The 26043-nt window shown below is 46.7% G+C and overlaps 1 protein-coding gene across 1 annotated transcript in view; it reads right to left on the minus strand.

Annotated features, from left to right (window-relative positions):
* The window catches only part of LCP2 (lymphocyte cytosolic protein 2), a 45081-nt gene that overhangs the window by 5524 nt on the left and 13514 nt on the right, over positions 1-26043 (minus strand). Inside the window, exons 4-17 of the mRNA XM_084762900.1 lie at positions 18328-18393; positions 17859-17890; positions 16891-16928; positions 15546-15744; positions 13102-13199; positions 11511-11577; positions 11331-11414; positions 8632-8657; positions 8493-8512; positions 8282-8401; positions 6814-6844; positions 4458-4470; positions 3484-3613; positions 2183-2232 (exon numbers count right to left, since the gene is read on the minus strand). Of these exons, the coding sequence (XP_084619026.1) occupies positions 2183-2232; positions 3484-3613; positions 4458-4470; positions 6814-6844; positions 8282-8401; positions 8493-8512; positions 8632-8657; positions 11331-11414; positions 11511-11577; positions 13102-13199; positions 15546-15744; positions 16891-16928; positions 17859-17890; positions 18328-18393 (974 nt within the window). The remainder of the gene's footprint in view (positions 1-2182; positions 2233-3483; positions 3614-4457; positions 4471-6813; positions 6845-8281; positions 8402-8492; positions 8513-8631; positions 8658-11330; positions 11415-11510; positions 11578-13101; positions 13200-15545; positions 15745-16890; positions 16929-17858; positions 17891-18327; positions 18394-26043) is intronic.

Genomic DNA, 26043 nt, shown 5'->3' on the forward strand with positions numbered 1-26043 from the left:
GTGCCTCAGTAAGAACGTGCATAAAGCAGACCCATCGTAGACGTCTGCCATAGCAGCACACATGAGTGCTTTCCCAACAGCTCACACTTTGGCAGCACTGAGGTGATAATTATGTCCCAGTCTCTTCACAGAGAGAACGGCAGGAAGTGCCTTGAGAGTAGCGTTAGATTCAGAGCCAATGTTTGCTGTGATGTCTCTGTTTACTTTGGTTCTGCAGCTTTCTAAGACATAGAACCGTTGGACTAACGGACACCACAGACTATCGGCTCAGCCAAGAGCTTGTCACAGAGCACTGAAAGATTACCTCAGCCTGTGCATCCTCTTTTCTAAAACCCTCTCTTTTTTGCTGAACATTTTAGGAGAATGTCTCTCAGATTGACTGTGCTGTGGGTGCCAAGGCTCGTTTCTGTATCGGAACAGCTGAAAAGAACTGAAAAGTCCTGTTGTCTCGAATGTGCTCTCACTCTCCTGTGATTTGTTTGTTCCTCCAACAAATGTTTGCTCAGCACAACTCTATCTGGGTTTAAATAAGGCATGCTCTGTACGCTGTCTTTAATCTTCAGGGCCACGTGACCAGAGTGGCGCTGCTTTTCTTTTGGGTGTGAGGCTTAGAGGGTCTGAGCAGATTTCACGCAGCAGCGGCAGGACCAAGTCTTAAGGCCTGTGGTTCCGAAACATTACGTTGCCTAAGTGAGAACCCCTGGGGCACTAGCACCACCAGAGTCCTGGGAATCCGCATGATTCAAAGCACCTGAGGTGCTTCTGTGTCAGGATCCACTGAGGAAAGGAGGCCCAGCTAGGAAGAGCCGAGGAGTCCTGGGTCAGTTCCTCACCGTTGTCTGTGAGTAGGGAACCCTGGGCCTTAGCTGCTAGCTCCAGCCTTCTCTGGGTCCCCAGTGCCCAGTCAGAATACTAAGAGTGAATGAACTCCAACACTACAGAAGAACAAGTAGACCTAAATGCTACAGTGCGTAGCTGTCTGTTTCTGTGCCCCACGGCCAACAGCACAGAACCGCGATCTGCCTATGCTACGCAAGTGTGCACACATGTTGTTGCAGTCAGCTACCACCCTTGACGTCTGGATCTCCATCCGAGTCGTTATGGGACCTTTGATGGCTTTTGGACAACACATGGTACAATTCTTAGCTTCCTGGGGTTGCATCATCCCATGTAAAAGACGGGGAACAAGGTATCTATCTGGCAGGCTTGAGGTTTAAAAAGCATCACCTCTGATTAAGACAGCGTTCTAAAAGATTTTACTGTGTGTATTCACAAGGCCCATGACCAACTCCAAAATCCGATGTGTCTTGCTTTGAGAAATGCTGTAAAGGCACTATCTGGAACCCAGATGCTTATAAGAGACAGGCAATTGACACCCATGAGCTTTTAAAAACTGTGATTCTGAAGACCTGTGAAAATTGGGGTGAGTAGAGAACAGGACCTCACCTGGTAAAGATGAACACTGGCACCTCAACTTTGAGGTTTAGCATCTGCCATTGTGTCGGCAGTGGGCTCTCACATATGGCATGATGTGTCCCAGTAACAATGATGCTTGTGTAAAATGCATAGATATATTACTAAGTTGTAGATCAAACATACTAATATGATTTTATATTTAAAATCTGCTGTTTCTGCACATGAACCGTGGCTTTCATTTTTTTTTCTTTTTACTTATTCGTCTCTCATACAATCTATTCCTAGGTGGCCACAAGCTTTCTGCTTTCATTGAAGATGGTCTTAGACTCCTAATCCGCCTTCCATGGGCCCAGATAACAAGTATGAGCCACCATATCTGGTTTCGTTCTGAATTTCTTGAGGCTGGGTTCTTGTAATCTATATTTTCAGTATGCTTCCCAACTTACAACCTGAGAGCAGATTCATCGCTGAAACTACAAGGATGCTGACCACTGCTCTGAGCTCTTTATTGAACCATCAGGGACATAGGTCTGGGTGGGAAGGTGAAGGAAAAGGCAGGCCTTCTGGTGACTGAGCACGTGTGCGCGCGTGTGTGTGCATGGCGTTTTATGTAGTATCTCATTCCAGCAGCTCTTGGTACCTTGCAGACATTGAATTAAGTGTTAAATGGAGATGCTGTATACTTTTAGGAAACAAAGCCTTTGCCGACACATTATATGGTAACCCCATGCACATGTTGGTAGGCAGAAGTCGTAAGTGTACAAACCTTGGGAGAAGTACGGCGGCAGGGAAGCACTCTGCTGAAAGCCAATGTTACTGTGGAAACAGAAAGAGAACAAGGCTGTAGTTGGGTTAGGGTGATGGGACCTGACTGGGGATTTGGGTTAAAGAAGCCAGACTGGAGGTGCTCCCTGCTTTGTTATTGGTGCTCATCACACCACCCTGGCATCAGGCTCCCTGGGGAGGAGCCACATGAGGCGGCCCATTGGCTCTCCTGGGCAGCGATGGTCTTGGACTTGCTTGGGTTCTCCGAGCCATGCCTTTGTGACTGTTCCTGGTCTTATTATGACTGATACATTCTAGTTTTCGAGAAAACAATCCTTCTGAGGGACCACGCCTGAGCATGGGGGCTTGGCCTCTGTCAGGTGCGAGGCACATTCTCTGTTTCCCCCAGCCAAGATGGAAGAGGAGCTCCAAGAACTTCAGTTACCTGGGTTTCTTAATGCTGTTCCCTTGAGATAAGCAAGTGAAAACATCTGCCATGAGTCCATTCCTTGGACAATCATGGGACAAGTCAGCCCCACCACTCCCCTCAAACTCAGAAACTCAGAGAACAACCAGACTTCCAGACGTTCTCCGGGCTCATTTTCCTTGTTTCCTTAGTCAGCTCTGCCCACTGGCTCCTTTCTTTCTTTCTTTCTTTCTTTCTTTCTTTCTTTCTTTCTTTCTTTCTTTCTCTTTTTTCTTTTCTCAAACTACCTGGCCTTTACCATAATGCTAAACTGTCCTGGTTAGTTGTAACTGTTAGTCTGTCACACCTAGGATCACCTGGGAAGACAGTTTCAACTGAAGAGTTATCTAGATCACACTGGCCTGTGGGTGGATCTGTGGGGAATTGCCCCGAATGGTTCGCTGAGGTAGGAGGATCCAGGCCACAGTAAGTATACCATTTCATGGGCTAGAATCGGAACTGTATATGACTGAAGACAGCCAGAAAAAAAAAAAAGTAAGCAAGCAGGCAGGCAGCATGGGTGTATTGGTTTCTCTGTGCTCCGGACTGTGGAGATGATGCGGCTGGCTACTTGGTTTCTTGCCTTGGCCTTCCTGAAATGTTAGACTAGAACAGCAAACCCTCCTAATGCTGCAACCCTTTAATACAGTTCCTGAAGGGTCACAACCCACAGATTTAGAAACGCTGGACTACAACCTTAAACTGTAAAAGGAAAGAAACCCTTCCTTCCCTACGGTGATCTCCATCAGAATATTTGTCACAGCAACACACATGAAATGAGAACAGAAGCCACCAGACATTATGGCTAGTTAGAACTGAGTGGCACAGCCACCAACCTTTCTGAGAAGGCTCCGGGCATGTGAGACAACGGGAATGTGTGCTTGGGGCTTGGCTTGGCAGACCTTGAAGGGAATGTGTTGGAGCTCATAGGAGGTAGTGACGGCTGGGGCAACGGTCTTTGATGCGCTGTAGGGGCAGGGAAGAAAAATGAGTAGTCAGAATTCAAATCTGAAGACATTTAGAGTACCGCCCCCCCCCCAGCTCAAATCATAACCAGTTGATAGGAAGGAAGAGACAAAATCCAAAATATTAGACATAATTAGCAAATGGTAGGAAGAGAACCTATCCGTGGCTTTTCTAGATAATTCACCACCTTGGAATCACTTAAAATTGCTATTGTTCTCTATAGTGAAATTTTAATTTTGTTTTAAAACTCTTATTTGTTAATGGGAAACCTTATAAATTTTAGGGTTTTTTTCTCCTTTTGAAATTTTTTATTTTGTCTTTTGAAATTCATTCACAGTTACTGATTTTTGTATCTATAAATGTTAGAGAACATAAATATTAGAAAAAATTTTATCAAGACAAATGCAATTTTTCTTTCTTCATTCTTTCTCTTCCTCCTCCTCCTCCTTCTTCCTATTCTTTTCTTCAAGACAGGGTTTCTCTGTGTAATATCCCTGGCTATCCTAGACTCACTTTGTGGGCCAAACTCACAGAAATCCACTTGCCTCTGCCTCCTGAGTGCTGGGATTAAAGGTACGTACCACCACCCCTGGCTATACGCAATTTTCTGTGCAGTTAGGTATTCTGAACTATTACACATGCACCTAAGTTCTCCTTGTAATCCAACCAAGTAATTACATTTTACTGAAGCAATGAGGTGTAGCAATTGGTATATGTCTGTTTATGTTGATTGGCATGTGGGGTTCCATACCCAATAATTCTCTTTAAATAGCTGATCAGAAAAATGAGAGGATGAGAGTTTAAAGGAGTAAGAATGGGTTGTAATAAAGATTTCTAGACATACCATCATCTTCATCCTGTAAGGGGAACATAATAAAAGATATTAACTTATCATCAAAACCCAATTCCTAAGAAGCCATTCCTCAGTCATGAAATGTGTCTGGTTCTTTCTTTAACAGTTACAGCTTTCTCACAGCACATAAGTTGCGGAGGATTTTCTAGAGCTTCCCCATCTTTACAATCCAGCTAGAACTTGCTAAGTGGTTTATGATTTCTCTAATATCCATAGCCGCCCAAAGACATTCCAATCTGAGATTTCCCTCAAATACCCAGCTTGAAAGAAGGTCCGAGGCTCCTAAGGGACTTGAGTATAACAACATTTGCAACCCCTGTGATGTGTCTAAGACGCTCATGTAATGTTCCCGTCAGCTCCCTCCAGTGGCTTTAATTGCATTGGCAATGATACTTGAGCTTCTTGGAGCACTCGCCATGGGCAGCAGGCAGGGATTCAGCCAGGCCTGTCTGCCCCGCAGCCCCAGCCTCCTTCCTGCCTCTCCTTTGCATTTCTTGCCCCTCATTTATTCATAGGGCACCTTACAAGGTGCATCATCTCTTACTATTTTCAACTGCAAGGCCACCCTGTGAGACAGACAAGAGAAAGGCTATTTCCTCTCCTGCTCCAATAAGAAATGATGCTCAAAAGGACAAAGCAGGTCTGCCATTGGCTAGAAAAATCAAACAGCCAACTTGAGCTGGTTTGGTAGACCGGCCCAGTGGTGATGAAGTGGTACCTTCCCCAAACTGTTTTGTAAGGATTGAGTTAGTTACTGTGAGTGCTTGGCATTGGTTGAGTACTATCTAATAAGGCTCCCCACCCTCAGTGCTACCACCAGTCAGAATCACTCAGGCCAAGCAACCGAGAGTCTCGGCAAAGGCCACACAAATAAACGTGGAGGAGTTTCCCCCAGAGTGCCACTGTTCTCCAGCACAGTTGCCATGTCTGCATTGGTTCAGGAAGGTATAACCTTAGATTCTCAAGGGGAGACTCAATCCTTCAGAGACTGGGTGCCTCAGGGATGTGATGTTAGTTAGCCTCACTGTCCCTCTTCCACTTTGTCCCTGTGTCTCTGTAGCAGGCTGTTGCCCTGATGCCTTGGGAATGCCCATAGCCATCCCTCCTATCTTCTCAGACATTCCTGAGACCAAAATGAAACCAGGGTAGCCCTAGTCTGTGTTCTCTGCAGCACTTGAGGACTATTCACTGTAGCTCTCACTGTCCTTAAGCAGTCACTCTTGGATCTGATCCTTAGAGCGCCTTTCCTCTCATTAGCTCCTAGTCCCTCACATAGACTATTCCATGATGATGTGCAGTTGTGCCTGTGTGATGTTGGGGTACCTGTCTCCATAATATTTCAACAAATATAGCACCTAACACAGAGCTTCAGAAACCCCAGCCATTGTTGCCTGAACATATGATCAAAAAAAGGCATCTATGATGGCCACCAAGAAAGCAAAGGTTAGGGTCAACAAGATGGCCCAGTGAGCAAAAGCACTTGCCACACAAAGCCTGATGGCAGTTCAATTTCTAGAACCCATATAAAGGTGGAAAGACAAAACCAGCTCCACAAAACTGTCCTCTGAGCTCCATATGCATGCTGTGGCACATGTGCACCTGCCCCAATCCATTATAAAGATACAATACAAATAATAATAACATTAAAAATATATTTAAAAGAGCACGGAGAACAGAGAGTCTCAGACAGACCTATATTCAGATTCAAGGAATCTGAATTTACTGCCTGTGCAAATCTGAGCATATTATCACACCAAGCCTTGGTGTCTCCCATTAGCAGAGAAAGAATGATGCCACATGTGGTCACGAATTCGAAGCACAAGGAAAGCTAGGTGTAAACAATCGACATTTCCGTGTGCCTAAGGAAATCCCGGGACTTAAGTCTGTCACTGTTAAAACTGAGAAAGCCCCAGAAAGCAACTGACTTCCCAAGGTAGCATCCAGCAACACTACACCGCTCCCCCACCCACCCGTCCCCACCCTCCCACCCCCATTTTGTGAGCTGTGGAAGTTTTCAAAGGAGAAAAGGCAGGCTTGGAAACTTTTCTGTCAGAATTGGACTCTGCAGCATCTTCCTGACCTTTTCATCCATTCCTGTCCCTCACTCTCCTTGCTAATTACTCCTGGGAATGAGGCTGCAGGAAGCCAGCCACCTCGAGATCTTCAGAGCTAGGCAAATCGGCCCGATGAACTCCACGTGAAAAGATGCAGACACTGGCATTTATCTGACTCATTGCTCTTGTTACCCGACTTCAGAGGAGGGCAAGGCAGATGGAGTCCCACCTCCCTAGAGCCTGTCCTGGCTGTCCCAGTGCCAAGCATTTATTAAATGACATCCCACACTTACAGGCTCTCTTCTGTCTGGTCCCCTTCCGTGCCTGAAATGAATGAGAGCAGAGACATGAGCATCAAGAAATTCAAAGAGCCAGCCCCAGAATATAATTTCAGTAAATCGCATAAGGAGAAATAAAACCCACTGAGCCGTGGCCAAAGGGGAAGTTGCGAATGCCAGCAGAAAAGCTGCGGGGAGGGAGAGAAGGGAAATGTGGCCACCGGGTGCTCTGTTATCGTTGCAGGCTGAGTTAGGCAAACCTTTGTTCTACAGAGCTGCTGTAGCAAATAATTACATAATTATATACATATATATGTGTTTAGTCAGCTTTTAGTAGCTATTACATTTCACAGAGTGGATGTTTTTCTAAGCAAATAAAAACACTTTCAGTAATATTCTTCTTTGCTGAGGTTTTAAACCAGCCACCACGGGGCCCACCCTTCAAGTAATAAGAAAACAGTTGGCAAAGGTCCCTGCTCTGGGCTTTTCTAATAGGGCCTTGGTGCCCCTGGTACAGATGGACAGGCCAATCCAATAGCTTTGATCTAGCTGTCTAAAGACTGCAGAGGCATCTGTATTTCCTAGGAGAGAGGGAAAGAAGGCATGGAGGGAGGGAGGGAGGAAGGGAGGGAAGGAGGGAGGGGCGGAAGGGGGAATGGAAGAGAAGGACAATCTGTTGAATAGCTAATGTTAGATGTTTCTCATGTCATTCACCGTTTCTTCCCTTTTTAATTGGAAATTTTGATATTTTGGCCATTATGATTGGTTTTTTATGTATTTTGATTTGTTAGATAATGCATTGAAATGTTACGAAAGTTAATGACTGAGGATTTTCTTGGCACACTCTAGCCCTAATATTGACTGACTCCTCACAACAGCCAAGCCAAGGCTATGGTTATGAATCTTGATCGACAGATGAGCTAATGAACCTCACAGTTCCCTCCCCAAGTAGCTGGGCTGGCTCAGAACCCAAGTCCACTGGGGTCGTTTGCTAAATAGACCGTACATGATTTTTATAGCAGAACGAAAGCTGCTAGAACAGAGTCCAGTCTCCTGTGGTTGTAAAAGTGCTTGAGCAGAAAGAAGGAGGGCTAATGCAAGTGTAGAGGTGCCCACTCCGTCTTTCCTCCCTGCTCTTTTACGAATTGAAGTGCAAATACAGCTCCTGGGCGCTGCTCAGGCTTCAGTCTGACAAGGTAGGGCAAGTCCAAACAAAAACTAGACTGGCTTCAGACAAGGCCTCCCTCAGCACACACATACACACACACACACACACACACACACACACACACACACACACACACACACACACACACACACACACACCCATCTCCCCACAAAGTACTTCTATTCGCTCCTTAGCTCCATGCCTGTTCTCTTCACAGACCTCAGCACTTTTCATCCAACTAGCAAGAAAAGGAGCCCTCGCCCTCCCCACTACTGGGAGTTCAAAGGCCCAATTCAAGCTGCACAGGACAGTTACCTTGGAACCGGTGGCTTCTTTGCTGTCAGGGGTCCGCTTCTTTCACTTCTTTCATGTCTGTCCATGCCTGGTGGCAAAGGAGGCTTTTGTATCTTGGGTAAATGCTCACCAAGAGCCCTGCTGAGAGTTAAGGGAAAGGATTTGTAAGAAACCACTTTCACTGGGCGGTGAATCTCTGGGCCTTCATACAGTACAACAGAGACTTACTTACCTTCCCACTGGGGCCACGGGCTGCAAAACAACAGAGATGACATGTGAGGGTCAGGCACTTTCCAAACAATAAGGACTAGATTTTAAAAACCAAAACAAACAAAAACTAAAACCACAAACAAACCATAAACACAGCCTACCTTGTCAGAAAACGTTGGTTTCTTTCCTGTAAACAAGACAGCACAGAACATTACATTTGGGACAAGCATGAGGTAGGTGTTGGAAAACAGATTCTGATGAAAACAGTATTCAGAGGAAGACTGGCTTTATTCCTGGCCTTCAGATCTGGAAGGGTGTTAGTTTGGTTTTCTTTTGGTTTTTGTTTGTTTGTTTTTTGTTTGCAGAGCACCTGATTTTATAGGCTTAAAAATACCACCTGGCTTGCCTAAGTCACACAGCTGTGCGCATGCTAATGAGATTGGAGGGGGCCTGTGCTGTTTTCAATATGTGACATAACAAAACAGAGCAACAAATGGGTGAATATCTTCTTGGGATTTCGGTTTTTTCATTGGCGTATGCATCTGTTGTCTGGCATATTCTGGTCTTTGAAGTAAACCGGTGTGGCATGAAGGAGCAATTTCCCTCCAAATCCTGTAGTACTCTTGAGATTATGTAAAGAACTCCATTTGGTTTCTGAAAAAAATGTGAACTTGGGAACAAAGGCTTTAGGAGATTGTCCTGGTATATCAGAACATTCTATTGGTGATGGTGCTGGTTTGTGGTAGTTGTGGTGGTGATAGCTGTGGTAGCAGTCATGGTGGTGGTAGTTGTGCTGGCCAAGATGGTGTTGGTGACAGTCAATGTAATGTTGGTGGTGGCTGTGGTTGACGTGGCAGTCATGGTGGTGACAATGATTTTTGTTTGATTTCTTTGAGAACAGATGGCATCGAAGCCAACTATTTTAATCCGAAGGTTCTTTAATGCCAAGTTATTCAAAACAACTCATTATTATTGTTCCTGAGATCCTATGGGCTAGATGAGATAAAAAACATTATTAAGGAGGTTCCAGTAGGTCTGGAAGCAAGCATGATAATACCTGAGCATCTTGGATCGCAGTTACCTCAGCTGTGAAGTCAGATGATAACTCATACTCAAGGTCAGGGACAAGATAAGTGGGCTCTGACAAATGCTGGCTAGCTCCTCTTTCATTCCCAGACTCCCATGCTTAGTACCCTCAGGTGCATGCTGACATAGTCCACCTGTGTCATTTATTCACAACATACCATAAGCCTGAAGGGCTAAGAAGTTTGTCTACTTTGAAAAACTTATGGTGCAAAAGAAGTCTAGTAAAAACTTAGAGTTTAAGACTAAGTATCTTCTGTGAAGGGCTATCCCAAAAGCAAATTAATATTCTTTGGCCAAAGTAGACTTTTTTTTTTCTAGAAAGTATTTGATTCATAAGAAACAAGCCAACCAACCCAATGGCAATCTTCTGATATGTGTATGCTCTGGGCTCATTAAATGTTACATGGTTAAAGTCTAAGCATTGGCAGAAGGAGCTAGGTCCCCCCCAGTGTCATGGACAAGGATATGATTCAAAACTCAATCTTGTATTACTAGGAAATGATATCTCTAAAGCATCTACAAAAATAGCAAAAAGGTGACTTTTTAAAGGAGTGAGTTGTGTCTAAAGATAACTATGAAATGTTGACCCCTGTGTCCTACTTTGCTGATGCCCTGGCTTAGTGAGCAGGGTTAGAGTCCGAGTCAGCCTGCCTTCCTTTTATACAATGTGTACAGCTCCCTGCCGTGAACTCCAAACTTGGTAGACAGACAACACAGCTTCTCATGACTCCACAGAGTTAGCATCTGAATCAGGGAAACAACAGCAAGATGTATCTTCCAATCCAAGATCTCAGAGTCATTTGGCCAACTGAGGAGAGTACTGAGGCAGAGAAAAGGCAAAGGCCTTGTTCAGAGTCTCACTGGAGAGAAGAAGGGACGGAGCCAAGATCTGGATCCCGTAGCTACTCAATTTATGTGCTTCTTGACCACGCCCACCCACAGCCCAGGACCTCAGTGCCGTGTGACAGGGTGCAAAAGACAAAAAGATGTGGGTTCAAGAGTTAACCCTCCTTTGCAAATGGAGCATGCTATGCAACCTCTCTGCCCTTCTATCGTCTGAGGGGTGGAGCTGGTAACACATCCCGTCACTGGGCTGGCCTCCACATATAAAGCTCTTGCGCCATCCTAGGTGTTCGATAAATGGTAGCTAAATGTTAGAGTTGAATTAAAGACTAACTACACAATGGTTGCTGGACCCAAGGTAGCTGGGCTCATGAGTAACTTGTGAGAACGCTCCACAGTGTTTAATCAACTGCACACATCCACAGGAAAAGGCGTCTGAATAGTTTGACGTCTGAATAGTACCTCAGAATTTTATAAAGCATTTTCTCCTAAGGGAACATCCTCCTTGACTGTGGCCTGAGGAAGTAACACCCTCCTGGGGCAGTGAATTACTAAATAGCAGCCAAAACAGCTAACTCCAGCTCTGCCTCTCAGCCTTTGGGTACCAAGATGCATCCTGCTGTGCTTTCACCAAAACACACACAGCTCACAGCCACAATGCAGCAGGCACAGGCCAGGGACTGAGGGCAGGGGTTCTGACATCAGGCAGCTCTGGATTTAGGTCCTTATCTTTATCATTTGGTAGCTGAGTAATGTTGGCGATTTACTGCTCTGTGCTTTGGTTTCTTTCTCTCTAAAATGAGGGGTGCTTCTCACAGCTTCACAGCGCTGTGCCAGTAGTAAAATGAGATGGCGTACATAAAAAAAAGTACACTTAACACTCTATAAACATAGCCGTTATTACTGTGCATAGAATAGGAGTAATACCAACCTAGTGTGAAGGGCTCTCGGTCAAGAGGTGCCAGTGAGCGGTCAAGGAGAGGTTTTGTGCTTCTGTCTATTGATGGAGCAGGTACTGGAGAGGAAAAGGCTGAGGTCAGTTAAAAGCAGAAAGCGTCTGGCTCAGGATTAGGTGGGTGGGCCGGTGGGCAGAAGGCAGCCCTGCGCTTACACTTTGCTGTCTTGTGGTTTCGACTTCTGCTGGGCTCTTCATGGCTGGGCTGGGGCAGAGACAGTGGCTGTGAGGAATTAAACAAACAAACAAACAGAAAAATCCAAATGCTTGGAAGCTTTTCCACATTGGCCTCTGTTAGACTTGGTGGTATTGTCTCCCCCAAATGTATCTGGATCCCCTTTCCCTATCTTCAGCGCCACCCCCACCCCACACACACACACACAGCTAACCATATCCTATGTCATCTGTGCTGCTGAGGTTGCTGCCCTTCTGAACTTTAATTTCCTCACTTTCTCATGCAATGGGATTTCTGCACAACAAAGGACCAAGCGGAAACTTCCCTGCAAAGCCCTCTGAGCTCTAGTCAAATTAGGAATGAAACAGGAGCCCCTTGTGAAGCCCTACACAAGATGTCCCTGCCCACCTTGCCACGTCATTTTTGTGTTCTCCTCTGATGCTTGCAGAGTCCCAGCATAAGGGCCTCCCTTACACTTCTCACAAAACCCAAAGCTCATAGGTATGCTTGAGCATCTCGTTACCTATGTTTCCTCTGCCTGGAATGTTCCCTCTTCTTCCCCACATGACTGGCTCGTCCTGTGCCAGCTCTGTAACCTCCGTCATGTCTGTCCCTTGGCCCCCTGCCTTCCTAACCACAGACCCAGATCATGTCTACGTCTGTGTACTTGTTTATCATCAAAACATTATGAAAGTCGGCACATTCTGTGCTCCCAGCATGGAGGACACTGGGCATAGTAGCCACCCAGTCAATAGCTGTGGGTGTGATGGGCAAATCCTGCCTCCCTGTGTGGTGGAGGTGAGTCTTTAGGCCTGAAAAGCAAAAATGCCTTCTGTAAACACATTGGGCTCCATGAAGCCCCTTTGCAGAGGTGCTATGCCAGCAGGAGGGAGCCATCTAGGAGAAGGGGGTTCTCACTACTGTAAGGTTTCCGGATCTGCCAAGGCCCTTCTCCTCTCACCCTGGTCTCCCCTTTTAGTTCTGACACTTTGGCTCCTGCCACAGTTGTTAAGGTGTCCTGGCCACTTGTGGGAAGAGGACATCGCCAGGTCCTGACTCTTTAGACTGAGCTTCACAGGAGCTGGACTATATGCTGAAAGAGTAGGAAAAGCAGGTTTCTCCTGGACTACACTGCTTTGGAAATCTTGGGACTGAAGGCGTCCATCCCTAGAATTTTTTATCTGGCCAGCAGGTGGCGCAATACTGAGTTCCCTTTGCAGGAGGCGGCCTAGATGGAGAGAACCTAGGCAACACCAGATGCCAGGCCAAACAGTAAAATAGTGGAGGTAGCACAGTGAGTATTGGAAGGGGAGTCTTTCATTACACACGCAGTTCATGTTATTTATGGTTCCAAAAAAATATGTCCAAAATATTATGACATAAATAGAAACTGCTTATATATCACCACAAAATGGAACCACTGAGTGGAATGTGAAAGTGTGCACTCCCTGGCATCAAGATCTCTTAACAATCTTAAAATTAGGTAAAGATACTTAGTTCCTTTTCTGTGTACAGGAAGAAAGAATTGCTGCGGACTCAAAGTAGCCTGGAAGAAAAACGGAGGAGGTTTACCGAGTGATTCCGTCCTATTGGCAGGGGAGGGAGGGCGGCCATTGGTCTCTGGGGAGGCACCGGAGGCTGCTGGGAGACCTTGCCAGTGGGAGGCCTATCTGTGGAAACATAATATTAAAAAGAAAGAACTGTTGTTTAATTCCACTTGGGAGGGAGAGGCAGGCAGGTCTCTGAGTTCGAGGCCAGCCTGGTCTACAAAACAAGTCCGGGACAACCAGCGCTACACAGAGAAACCCTGTCTCTCAAAAATACAAAAACAATAAAAGCAAGCAAACAAACAAAAAGCAAGAAGAAAGGAAGAAAAGAAGAAAGGAAAGGGGGAAAGGGGGAGAGGGGGAATGAAAATGTGAAGTGAGTGTTGTCTAAGTTCAGAGTTCTTCTGGAACGTGCTGTGCCTGAGCATGCAGCTTGGGATGCCAGGAGCACCTGAGATCCTTGCCCTCCAGGCCTCCATCAGCACCAGCACGAGTCCCCGCTATAGTCAGACCCAGCCTGGGCCCTGCAGGAGGCAGGAAACCCTCGCCCCTATCTGTTCCTCTTCCGGCAGAGTTGGTTTGACTCTTTATATACAGGCGGAAAACTCCCATCATGCCTCTCACAAACAGGTAATATCTGAGACACAGCCAGTCAAAGGAAACCACCACAGGATTACCTCAGTGAGTGTTTCAGCTGCAGTTCTACATATGTGGACATACAAGGCTATGTACGCTTGCACACATCAGTCTGTGTGCATATAGGTACACATACGCACAGACAGAGCACAAATGTGTGTGTTCACATGCATGTGCTCAACTGTGTGCCCAGAAACATGAGTGTATACTGGCACTTAGGCATGCACAGAGACACATGTGTGGATGCCTGCACTCATTTCCTCACACTGTGCTTGCCAGCTGCTTATCAGGACTGAGCTAGCTGCCACCCGCTTGGGCCTCTTGTTCTGGTGTTTCCTTCCCTTGCCAAGTGCTCTCTGGGCAGCTCTGCCCTTCTACTTCCTCCTTCTGCCTGTCCCCTCCCTTACAGGGAGGAGATGGCCCTATTTCTGTTGCCAAATTAAACAGCACGTGGCCTCACCTTAGACGGACACTCACATGATGGCGATTGCCACAGAACGGCCCAAGACCAGCTTGACAAGTCTGGGATTTCTTAACCCTTTGGCTGGGAGAGGCCAGCAGGGAACAGTGAGGCAAGAGCAGCAAGTGGGCAAGGACCGCCTAGCGTCGTGCACTTCTGGCCATGGTGTTCCACAGCTACAGAAATTCTAACTAAGAGACTGACTCTGTTAGTTCGGGGAAGATGGTGGAGGGGGTCTGGAAAGTTGGACTGGACAAGCCATTGCGTACTCTCTTGATCCCGCCCTTTTGTTGACATCCAGGAAGGGGCTCAGGCAAGGAGCAAGGGCAAGCCTGGTCTCCACACCACAGGCCACCTTTTGGCTCCTCTGATAGGCCATGTTCCTTGGGACCTCAGGGGCCTTTACGCTGCCGTTTCAACTGCTTCAAATGTGCCTCCCTTCCCCCACTCAGCCCCATTTAACCAACTCTAGCTCATTCTTAATACACTATTTACTATCAGCCAAAGGCCATCACTCAAATATCATATCCTAGAGAAGCAAACCCATTCATCACTCAGGCGTCGTGAAATAACGCGATGAGTGTGTTTAGTGTTGCATCACCCACTGCATTAGGAGTGCTTGCTGATGAGGTCTGACTGTCTTGCTCACTCTACATCTTTGTGACAGGCACCTAGAGATGACCACCAACCTGGTTTCCCTTTTCTACCCCACTTTCCTAAGTCTAGAACAACCCTGATGATGGTTGAAGCTCCCTGCCTTTTAGCTTTAGTGTTCTGTCCTTCAATACACAAATTGGGATGGAGTCTGAAACAGAGTATAGCACAGCTCCCAGGGTGAGAGAGATTGCTCCCTGGATATAGAAGAAGCCAAGTGTGCCTATGTTCATTTTCTGTCACTTCCTCCACTGAAAAGTAATTCCCAAAAGACAAAGGTACATCTTTCCTCCTGGTGGCCTCCAGCACATGGCATCTGGCTCACAATAGGAGAAGAGTAACATTTATGACTTTGAGAATGAATGAATGAATGAATGAATGAATGAATGAAGTATATGTGAGTATAGAGAAGCAGGCAGATGAGGAGTATCTTAAAGTCTGTCTCACTGTAAAGACAGGACCAACCCCTCTGAGTATTTTCACATTCATTATGGCCATCTGTAGGTGGCAGTACCACATCACTGCCCTCTTCCCAGCAAGCCGTTTTCCTCTGTTCTATTGTTAGCCCATTTCACTCATGAAGAAGTGTCCAGAGAGGCAGAGTCTTTGGCCACAAGCCACACAGATTTTTCAGAAAAGCAGGAATCAGCACCCAGAGAAGCTAATAGACATCGCGTTCCAGGGCAACCAGGACCAGCAGGCTGCGAAGAGGCTCTTACCAATGTACATGGAGTTGGTGTTGGGGAAAGGCTTGGCGGGCAGGATGGAGCTCTGCAGGGCCTCCTCATCATTGGACGGTGGGGGCTCATAATCAGCAGCATCGTCCACCAGCGCCTCTTCCTCCTCGTTGGGGGACTCGTAGTCACCATCGTCCTCTCCATCGAGATCATCGTCATTGGGACTTTCATAGTCATCTTCCTGTCAACACAGTGAAGGGACAGCACAGCTTGTACAGGTGTCACAGGATGACATTTTACAGTATGGATTCCATGAGATCTTTGCCCAAGACCCCAGCATCCTCCCAAAAGATGTGCCACAGAAGGGAACTACAAAGGGTGCCACCTGCCAGAGACTGGGAACTCATGTTTTGGGGGACAGGATTGAAGACTGGGTGAGCACGGAGGACTCAAGACAAGCCTTGACAGAGATCCAGCTGCTGAAGTACAAACACATCTGGGGAAACCAGCTTTCCTGTCCCTTTTGTACAAAATGAATCTGCTGCATTCCTTTATTTTTCCATTAAAAAAAAAAGACTTTACGAAAAGCCATTTTCTTTCTAATGAAATACTTTTATTTACTAGAATCCCAATATAACAGGGGACACTCTGCGCATGGTTTTTAAAAGGCCCAGAGGTGGCCACTTACCAGAAAGACCATTTAGACTGAGAGTTGGGAAGCCTGCGCCCCACATCTGTCTCTACCTGGCAAAGGGCTTTCTTTGCACAAGGCACATCCCCCAGCAGCCCTCCCCCACCTCCCCCGCCAGCTTTCTCTTCTGCCACAGAATTCTTAGTCCCTGCCCGATTGGCTTTGCATGTGGTGACCATGTGAAGTCATGTGAGAGGAAGTGGACAGTCCATCAGACTCTGAAAGGTGTCGTCACTGTGACCTTTCAGATGTAAGATTGGTGTGGGAGCCTTTCCAGAGCTAACACTTCATCCTGTAATACTTTTCCCTCTGTGTTGCCAATGGTGACTTACGTCCATGAGAAAAGTTACAGTAGCATAGATTTCTAGGAAAGATAGTAGAAAGGGAAGAGGTGCTGTTGGACATGGTGGTGGTGATAAATAGTGTGGCCAGTGAGTTACAGCCCACCTCTGTACTCATCAAGAATGCTCTACTGTCACAGCTGAGCGCACTCACTGCCCATGGTTGCTTCTAAGCCAGAGGGGCAGAGACGTAACAAGAGAAACCTTTGAGTCCCCAAAGCTGGAAATGTTCTGGGCCCACAAATGGGTTATTTCAATGCCTTGTTAGTGGAGGGATCTTACTCTTTTTTCAGCATTAAGATCAGTGCCACTCTGGCCATTGCTATACGGGTGACTTAGCCCAAGCTGTACTCACAAAGGATGACCAGCCGCCATTGTCCTCTTCGTGGCTTTCTGTAAAGGAGATAGCGCCATCATCAGCACCCAGTCTGGGCAATTCTCCCTCCCAGTGTCCATCACAGGCCTTTATTCTTCCTTCTTCATGCATGGGGGCCAGCAACTGTGTGCTGAGCATAATTTCCCTGCCAGGACTCATGCTAAATCCTATTGTAATGGTACTGAGAAGTGTTGGGATCTTTAAGAGATGATTAAGTCAAAGGACCCTATGCGTTGATTAACATCTTTCTCTGGAGACCAGCGTGGGTCTCTCTAGACTGGAGTTGGTGTCATGGGAATCATCTTGGCCTTGAGAGACTAGATTGCTTATTACAAGCATACTCCTGGTATTTTGGTCACTTCTACCTATGATCCTCTCTATTCTCACATTTTCCTACAGGATGCTATTTGTAATGAAGTCTCAGCCAGAAGTTGAACTGATGGCAGCACCATGCTCTTAGACCTCTAGAACTTTGAAATTAATAAACCTCTTTCCTTTATAAGGTAGCCAGCTTTAGGAGCAGTGTTATAGTAACAGAAAACATACTAAGATAGCAACTTACTATTGGCCATAGTATTTCTATCTGAAGAGTTCATTCTACCAGAGAGCAGCAGTGGTACCTAATCTTTTTTGTGTGTATATAAAAGTCACGCAGGATTAGGTGGGGTCCAGGAACCCAAATCTAAATGTTTTGTGTGGAAAACTGCCTGAAAGACTCAGACACTAGCTCAGCGCAGATGGTCAACACTAAGTCTAGGCTTCCCCCACAGAACAATAGAGTTCTGTAGCAGCATCCTTCCTCCTTTCAGCGAGAACCAAACTCTTATGTGATGAAGACTTGGCTGAGGAGCTAATGAGTCAAGTCCCATGCACAGCACTCAAGGAGACCAGAACTGAAGCACCTATCACCTCCTAAAGCAATCGCCTCTCAGCCCCAGTACTGTTACCTGTCTCTTCAGGAAACCGCTGAACCTGGGGTCTGTAAAGGCAAAACACAGCATCTCAGTAGCCTGTCAATCTAAGGCCATCTCCTTTCCCCAGGCTAGCCCTCTGCACCAATGGGGATTATGTCTCACTACCCAAGACTTGTACCCACGTTGCTTGGCAACCAGGGTTGGGTTGTCTCCTGCAGCTTCTGGAGACCACTAAAGCTGCAATGGTGTTGCAGAAGGAAGCTGTTTCAAGATCTAAGGACTGTCCCCTGATGTCCTAGATCTGGGGGCAAAATGTTCGCCAGGAAGTGGGAACTCCACCCCCCCTTGGGCACTGTCTTCATGACCCCTGGGACAGAGGAGACAACCACAGGTGAAACAGCCAGGGCAAAACAAGTGCTGCAGATTCTTTTAAAGGCTCAAGTTGGGATTTCAATTCTTGAGTTGCCTTGTAGTGGTGCCTCGGCCAGAGCCGCACACTCACTTGCGTGTAAAAATGCTTCTTCTTTCTTCATTCTTGTTGATGTCTTGACTTAATTTGCTGAGAATCCTACAAGATAAAGATACACATGAAGAGAGACAGCCTCCTGGCCTCCCCCTCCCTGAACCATGTGGTCTCCAACTATGTAGACCCAACTTGGCCAGTCTTCTTTTGTGTCATCCCCAAGCCAACCTCACACCTTGCTCTGACCTAGATAGAACCTGTCACCTCTTTCCTCGGGACCTGACCTAGTATCAACCACTTCTCTAACTCCCATGAGGCCCTCTGTCCACCTGCTGACCTATGTTTCCTAAGCCTTCAAAGTCTGGCTCTGAGCTCTCCTTAAAAAGGGGTCAGCTTACTCCCACCTCCTCCCCCCTCTGAAGGTCTGGGGTCCTAGGATCTGAACACTGGAGTAGTAGCACTTACTGTTCTGTCAGTCATAGGGTGTGGTCCCCTAACCCTTGGTTCATATGCATGATCAAGCTATGTGTTAGACCCAGAGGCTCAGCTGCCCATGTGTATTTCTTATTGCACCCTCCAGTGGGCTGTTATTCATCCTGTTGTCCCTCTCCCCCAACACTGTGCCCTACTGTGTCTCCTTGGTGACGTGGTGTGATGGTCAATCTTGCTTATCAATTAGGTTGGATTAAGAGATGTCTAAGAAATGAGGACATCACACTTCCTATGTGTCTGTGAGAGCATTTCTAGAGATAACCAGGTCATGACGTTTTAGATAAAGCAACAGTTTAGCTTATTTGAGGCAGGAGAGAAAAATGGTGCAAATTATGGAGATGCAGGTGAAGAGCCCCTCACCCAGGATCTGCTCAAAGACTCTTGTCATCTTAAAGCCAAGAATGTAAACACAACTGACAACATTTCCTGCAAAGGTGTTAAGTGACATTTTATACAGATATACTTTAATAAAAATGTTAAAGTAGCAATAAATTATGCTTAAGACCTGTGTGTACACGACCTTTCTCCTGCCCCAGCTGAAAAGCTACAGTTGTCTAGACATCTCAGTAGACCCCACTGGCAGTGAAAGACTTATCTTCACCCCCTTGCCCAGCCTTGTGTCTCATGGTTTATTTTTATAATATTGTAATCGTATAGAGCCATCCTGTAATTTCCCTTATCAAAGAGGGACAGACAGGGGAGAGGATGTCTGTTCTTAGTAACCATGTGAGCTGTGACTTGAGAGCAATCAAGCAGAATATACAGGGACTGCTAAGACACTTAAGGGCCACTGTCCTTGAAGCTCACCCCACCCTCTGTGGGTATCTTCTTCTCCTCTCTGGGCATCTCCTTCTAGTAGCCTCATGTCTCCTGTATCTTTCTGCATTCTGGGTACCGTGACGCGAGTGAGTGGCTGTGCTTCTTGGCCACCATGAAGAGCACGAATGGCTATTTTCTCCACACCCCTTCATACTGGTTCTCTGCCTCACCACAGGCCCAGAAGCCACCGAGCCAAAGAGCATACTCGAAACCTCTAAAGTGGTGAGTCAACATAAATCTGTCCTTTAAGTTGTCTTGCTCAGGTACTTTGTCATAGTGATGAAAAACTAAATCACCTACATGGACTCTTCTGGGAATGCATGCCTAATAAAGGCACAGCTTGTAGTGGTCCTCAGCCCCTGAGGCCTGACTTCAGTCAAAATAAGTGACTGTCCTGTGTGCTCAGGTATGTCCATACAGGACTAGCAGGCCCCCCCTAGCCCAGCATCACAGAGATGCCCTTGATTCCTGAGCTGCATCTCAACCTTTAGAGCCCCAGAACAGGAGAGTCCACACTCCAGCCTCCAGGAGGTCCTCCCTGGTGAGTGGGCTCCACACTCTTTGGAGATTATGTAGCGAGGGAGATTCAGAGATCATCTCAATTATATTTTGCAGGAGGAGGCAGAAGCTCAGACAAATAAAGGAATGTTGTACATTAACGCTGAGGATCACCTGAGGTCTCCCCAACACACACACCATGCCAACAAAGCCATCATCTCTAGTTTCCAACTCGGTATCCCCTCAAGGTACCACACCCTTGTGCACTTGTCTCTGTGCTGTCCTCTTCCTGGGAGAAGATACTCTGGAGCTGCTTCCTAGCTACAACAATGATGTTCAATCTGTGTCCCTTCTGCTGATTGGCAGCTCATGGGAACAAGTTAGTCTTGTGCAAGTTTCCTAGATTAGCAAGGGCAGTGCTTAACAGTCCTAATGTTTTTATTCCTTCCTCACTCTCAGGAGCTCCCAACTGCTCAGGACTCTCATATGAGTGACAACAAGGCAGATGGATCTGAGCAGTCTAGAGACTCGAGAGTTCAGACAAATAAGGCAACAGTAAATCTTCCATAATCATGCCATTGTTCAAACTTTAGACTTTAATCATCATCTATAGCAGGAGTTCTCAGCATGTGGGTCATGACCCCTTTGTCAGGGCAGGGGTGTCAAAATACCCCTTCATAAGGGCTGCCTAAGACCATTAGAAAACACAGATATTCACATTACAATTTATCCAGTAGCAAAAATATCGTTCTAAAATAGCAACAAAAATAAATTTATGGTTGAGGGGTCACCACAAAATGAAGAGCTGCACTAAAGGGTCACAGCCTTGTTCTAGAGTGAGTAGTGCTTTAAAGCATGGAGGTGGGTCACTTCCTAGTTTCTTCTAAACACAGCATGAGGACGTTTGTGACATGACTATGGTCTGGCACCTGCTTACTTAAAAAACAAGCATTAAAGCCGGGTGTGGTGGTGCACATCTTTAATCCTAACACTCGGGGAGGCAGAGGCAGGTAGATCGCTGTGAGTTCGAGGCCAGCCTGGTTTACAAAGCAAGTCCAGGACAACCAAGGCTACACAGAAAAACCCTGTCTCAAAAAAATAATACAAAAACCAAACCAAACCAAACCAAAACAAAACAAAACCAAGCAAGCATTAAGCATCTTTTAAGTACAAGAACTCTGCTGGGCACTCCACAGTGAATCATAGAACAACAAACGAAGGTGACTGGGGAGGTGGCTCAGTCAATAAAGTGCTTGCTGTGTAACCTGAGGCTATAACTTCGTTTGATCCTCTCCAACCACATAAAAACTAGGGAAGGTCTCATGCGCTTGTAATCCCAGCACTGGGAAGGCAGAGACAGGCAGATCCCTGCAGTTTACTGGATAGCCAGCTGAAGGCCCGGGTCTCAATGTATGACCCTGCTCTAACAAAACACGGTGGATTGCTCTTGAAGAATAAAACCTGAAGCTGACCTCTTGTCTTTACACACTTCACACCTATACACGTTCACACACTCACATAGACTCACACACATGTCTACATATGCATATACACAAAAATATAAGAAAGCTAGAATAAGGGGTGTGTGTGTGTGAGAGAGAGAGAGAGAGAGAGAGAGAGAGAGAGAGAGAAGAGAGAGAGAGAGAGAGAGAGGGAGGGAGGGAGAGATTAATAAATGTTTATTTGAGAGACGGGTCCTCACTGCCTTGTCCAGGCTGGTCTGAAATTTAAAATAATCCTGTTTCAGCCTCCTGAGAGGAGAGATCACAGAAGCACACTGCCACCTGGCTAACAATAAATACTTCAGGAAATAATATTCAAAGGAAGAAAGAACTGTGTATGTCCAAGTGATGGTGCTGGGAGAGCTTGGGCAGGAAAACAGGGTTGCAAGTTAAAGCTACCAGCACTCAACAAGTGGGAACTATTTGAGTGAGGGCCTGAGGAAGCCGGATGGAGCTGAGCCAGAACTCAGTGATCCCATCCCACAGAGCTTAGCTGGCCTTTAACCGGCTCCCACATGCTTTGACTCTTTGAAACGTCTCCCACTCTGGGCTGTGGCAGCTCTCACCAGTATCTCTAACAGCCAGGCTGGGGCTGCCTGGGCTCTAACTGGAAAGGAAGGAAATGCTAAACCGCAGGCCCCACACAGAGCAGCAAAGAGCTGAGAAAGGGTTGAGTTGGAGCAGGCAAGGGTAGGCAGCAAAGCTTGGCCTCCTGTCACCTTCCTGCAGAGGAGGGCGTTCTGAGAACGCTTAGAAGCTGCTGGGCCCCCTGCTGGGAGGAGGTAGGCTGCTGGGTTGCTTTGCTAACAAGAGGGTAATGAAGTGTCAGGCTAGCTTTTTACAAACCGACAAAGTTGCACCCCCACCCCCAGTAGATCAAATGACAGTGAATGGCAAAGGTGACTCACTCTCCCTCTCCCCACAAACTCCCCCCACCCCACCCCACCCCCAGCCCTCTCTCCCCAACCAGGGAAGGAGGAAGAGAGGGCTGGGCATCCACACAGTAGTTCCTTCTGCTTTTCCTCCGCTGAGGGTGCTACTGGCCCTGGGAAGGTTCTGAACCTCTCAAAGGAAGTCATACCATTGCTGAAGGGTGCGTTACATAACGGCCCAAGTCCCCGGGGCCAAAAGCATCTCTAACTTGCTGTGGGACAGGGCCAGACTTAATCGTCACAGGCTGCCTCTCCCAATGAGGCACAAGAAACAGAAAGAAACTGCAGGCATGAGATTCCAATGATAATGTCCTTCCCCAAGGCCGGCACCCCATTTTCCATGCAAATGTCACAGATGTTTGGTTTTTTTGTTTGTTTGTTTGTTTCCATCTTTGTAATAAGTAGGTTACCTCTGACTACTTGCTTTCCTACTTGTCAGGACCACCTATGCATCTGTCACATAGATTCCCACGTCTATCCCAGGATCCACAGAATCAACAGTGGGTGGCGAGTAACCCCCCCCCCACCCCAGCCCAGAGGTGGCTGTAATGATCAGAAAATCTTGCAAAGTAACTCCTGTCACTCTTGATTTTAGTGGAAACTGTTATTTTTTTTTTTAAAGGAAGAGAAAAAAGGAGAGAAGGAAGTTTGTCCTTACAAAGGGAATAAGGGTGGAGGACAGAGTGAAAGAGACTAAAGGGCCTTGCATATCTGAGACCTGCTCCACGGTTCTCTTCTCAACAGTCTGCTGTAGTTTACCAACTGTAGCCTGTAGCCTGCCTGTGGGCATAAACCAAATATGCTGATCACTCAAGAAGAAAGAAATAGAAAGGGGAAGGAAGAGGGAGAAGACGTGGGAGAGGGAGAGAGCACAAATGCGGCGGGGGTGGGGGAATATCAGCGCACAGGACACGCAGAAAGACTGGGCATCGCCTCACGCACTTGTCCCATATGTAGCTGTCCAGTAGCCAATTAGCGTACAAGGGAAGGCTATTTCTTGTCGTGGCTTGTCCGGTAAAAGTGCTTTCTACCCCCATTTTGATTGGTGTGCTCTCTTGAAAGGCTGATATCTTGCCTAGAGGTCCCTCTAGAACAGCATGTCCCTAGGGCCAAGACAGGATAGACATCTGTACCTGCCTGGAGTGGCACTACCAGCGTGTCTTCTGCAACCCTGGCCTCATTCCCCCCCCCCCCCCCGCCTCCCAGAACACCTTGGCACCATCATAGCCTCTACTTTGAATTTCAAGCTTCTTTAAGCAAACAAAGTGCCTTCAAATATCCACCTTTTTGAACCATGAGGCAGAGCTTCCAAGTCCTTCCTTAGCCACAGGAAGAGTCCTATGTCTGTCTGGGGATGCAGGAAGGGCCTTTTTTGGCTTCCTAGACCTCAGTGGACCACCACAGGGAGATGGGAAGTCTCAGGGAGCAACATGACCTCCCCTATTCTTTAGATGGGCTTTGCACCTATGTTTTACTTGGCTCTCACAACCACACTCGTGGCAAGTGAATATAATTAGCTCTGCTTCCCCCCATGTGAAACTCTGCAAGTCAGCGTCCACATGCAGCTGAGTGGCCACTGAGGCGAAGCACCCCTCACGGGGAAAGAGGGTGAGGGGCTGGGTACCCGGACTGGGGTGAGCCAGTTGCTGGTAGAAGGAAGGGGAGTGTTGGAGGTAAGCTTTGAGTTAATAGTTGCTTCTGTGTTGCTGGGGACTGATTGTTTATTTGCAGGCAGAGAATGTTCTTTTCTCTTCTGAGGCTCCCCCTGCTCCGTCCTCACTGCCTTCTCCTCCTCCTTGGGTATAAAGATAAGCACTGTGTAGAGGAGATAGGAGGCTGCCTCAGCATTTAGGAAGCTTGCGGCTTTACCAGGAGAGACACGTGAGCAGATGGCTCTGCCCTGCTCCTCCGACGGATCTAATCATTGTAAGCGATGGGCACTGGCACTGTGAGTGTTCACAACCGAGGGAATTGTCTCACACCTATCTGTTGCCTGCACCACCCCTACCAATGCTCCCCTCGTCGTGAAAATATTCGGCTGTCTTAATATTAACCATGTCCTAAGAGAGTGACTGCATTTGCAGACAGAGAATTTCATTACGGAATCAGCTTTTTAAATAAAATTTACTTAACTTTTTTTTTCCCTTACAAAATACTACTGAGTTCGTTTTGTGTTGGCTCACTACATTTGGACATGAGACCTGCCCTAAAGTGTGGTTAATATACACAGTGAGACTCCATGGGAGAAAACTACTTTCTTTGCTTATAGCTTTATGGTTGGGGTGTCTATGTCCTCTGTTCAGTGCTGGGACCCCGTCTGGCTTGAACCTGTGCAGGTTTTGTGCATGATGCCATAGTCTCTGCGAGTCCTTATATGCAGCAGTCCTGTTGTGTCTGGAAGTCAGTGTTTCCTTGGAGTCAACCAAGGCTTGGAGTCACCTCTGTCTCTTACAGTCTTTCCACCTCTTCTCCTAATAACTCCCTGAGCCCTGGGGTGATGGTGGAGGGGTTTGAGAGAGACATCCCATTTAGGACCGAGTACTCCAAAGTCCCTTACACCCTGTACATTGTCCAGCTTTGGGTCTCCATTTACCTCTGGTATTTTAAGTAGTAGGGAAGGACACAGAAATACCAGAGGCTTGTGATTTTATTTTGCTTTCGTACTTGACTGCAATCCCTTCTTCATAGCCCTTTAGGACAATGCTCAAGGCAAATCAACCTCTGTAGAAGATGGTGGAAACTCATTATTAAATATAGATATTATAGAGAAGAGAGCCAAGGGATTTATGTTCCTTTCATATTCCTCCTTCCATGGGAACTACTACTTTCATCTTCTACAGGTGGGGAAACTGAGGCTCAGACTTTATGGGTAACTTTATCATTGGAGGCAGGAGACAAATTCAGCTGTAGAATCAATCCCTCTGACCCATAGCCTTGTGCCCCTGCCATTTTGTAACCTTCTCTTTCTAGCAAAAGAGAATTAGATAAAAGTTGGAAATTGTACTTAGGAAGACTTTGCATGAAAGACAAGTTTACACTATTCAGTGAGGGGTTTTGTTTGTTTGTTTGTTTTGTTTCCCCAGTATTTCCTCTAATTTTCCTTCTGACCCTCTGAGGTCAGCCCCATCATTATCCCTATTTTGCAGATGAGGAACAAGGGCCTCAGAGAGCTGAGATAGCATGCCCAGGGTCCTCGCAGCCTCTTGTGAGTACAGGGATGCCCGTATCTCACTTGTTCTCATGTCCTCAGCTGGTTCTCTAAGTCATCTTTGATGGGCAGATCTTGGGCAGATCCGAGATGTATGTTTTCCCTGGCACACTCCCTTCACTAACCCTTACAGAGGGTCAGGGGCCTTAACAAATTGTGAACAGCACATAGCAACTAGCTGTGTTCACCTCTTTGTTTTCCTCTGCCCTCCTGCACATGCCCCAGACTCTCTCACACAGTAGTAGTGCCAATGAGTATCCTATCCCCTGTGCTTTTATAATATGCTTCCTTCCCCTAGAATGTT

This window comes from Acomys minous, assembly GCF_964271855.1.
Source record: "Acomys minous genome assembly, chromosome: 16".
Taxonomy (NCBI): Eukaryota; Metazoa; Chordata; class Mammalia; order Rodentia; family Muridae; genus Acomys; species Acomys minous.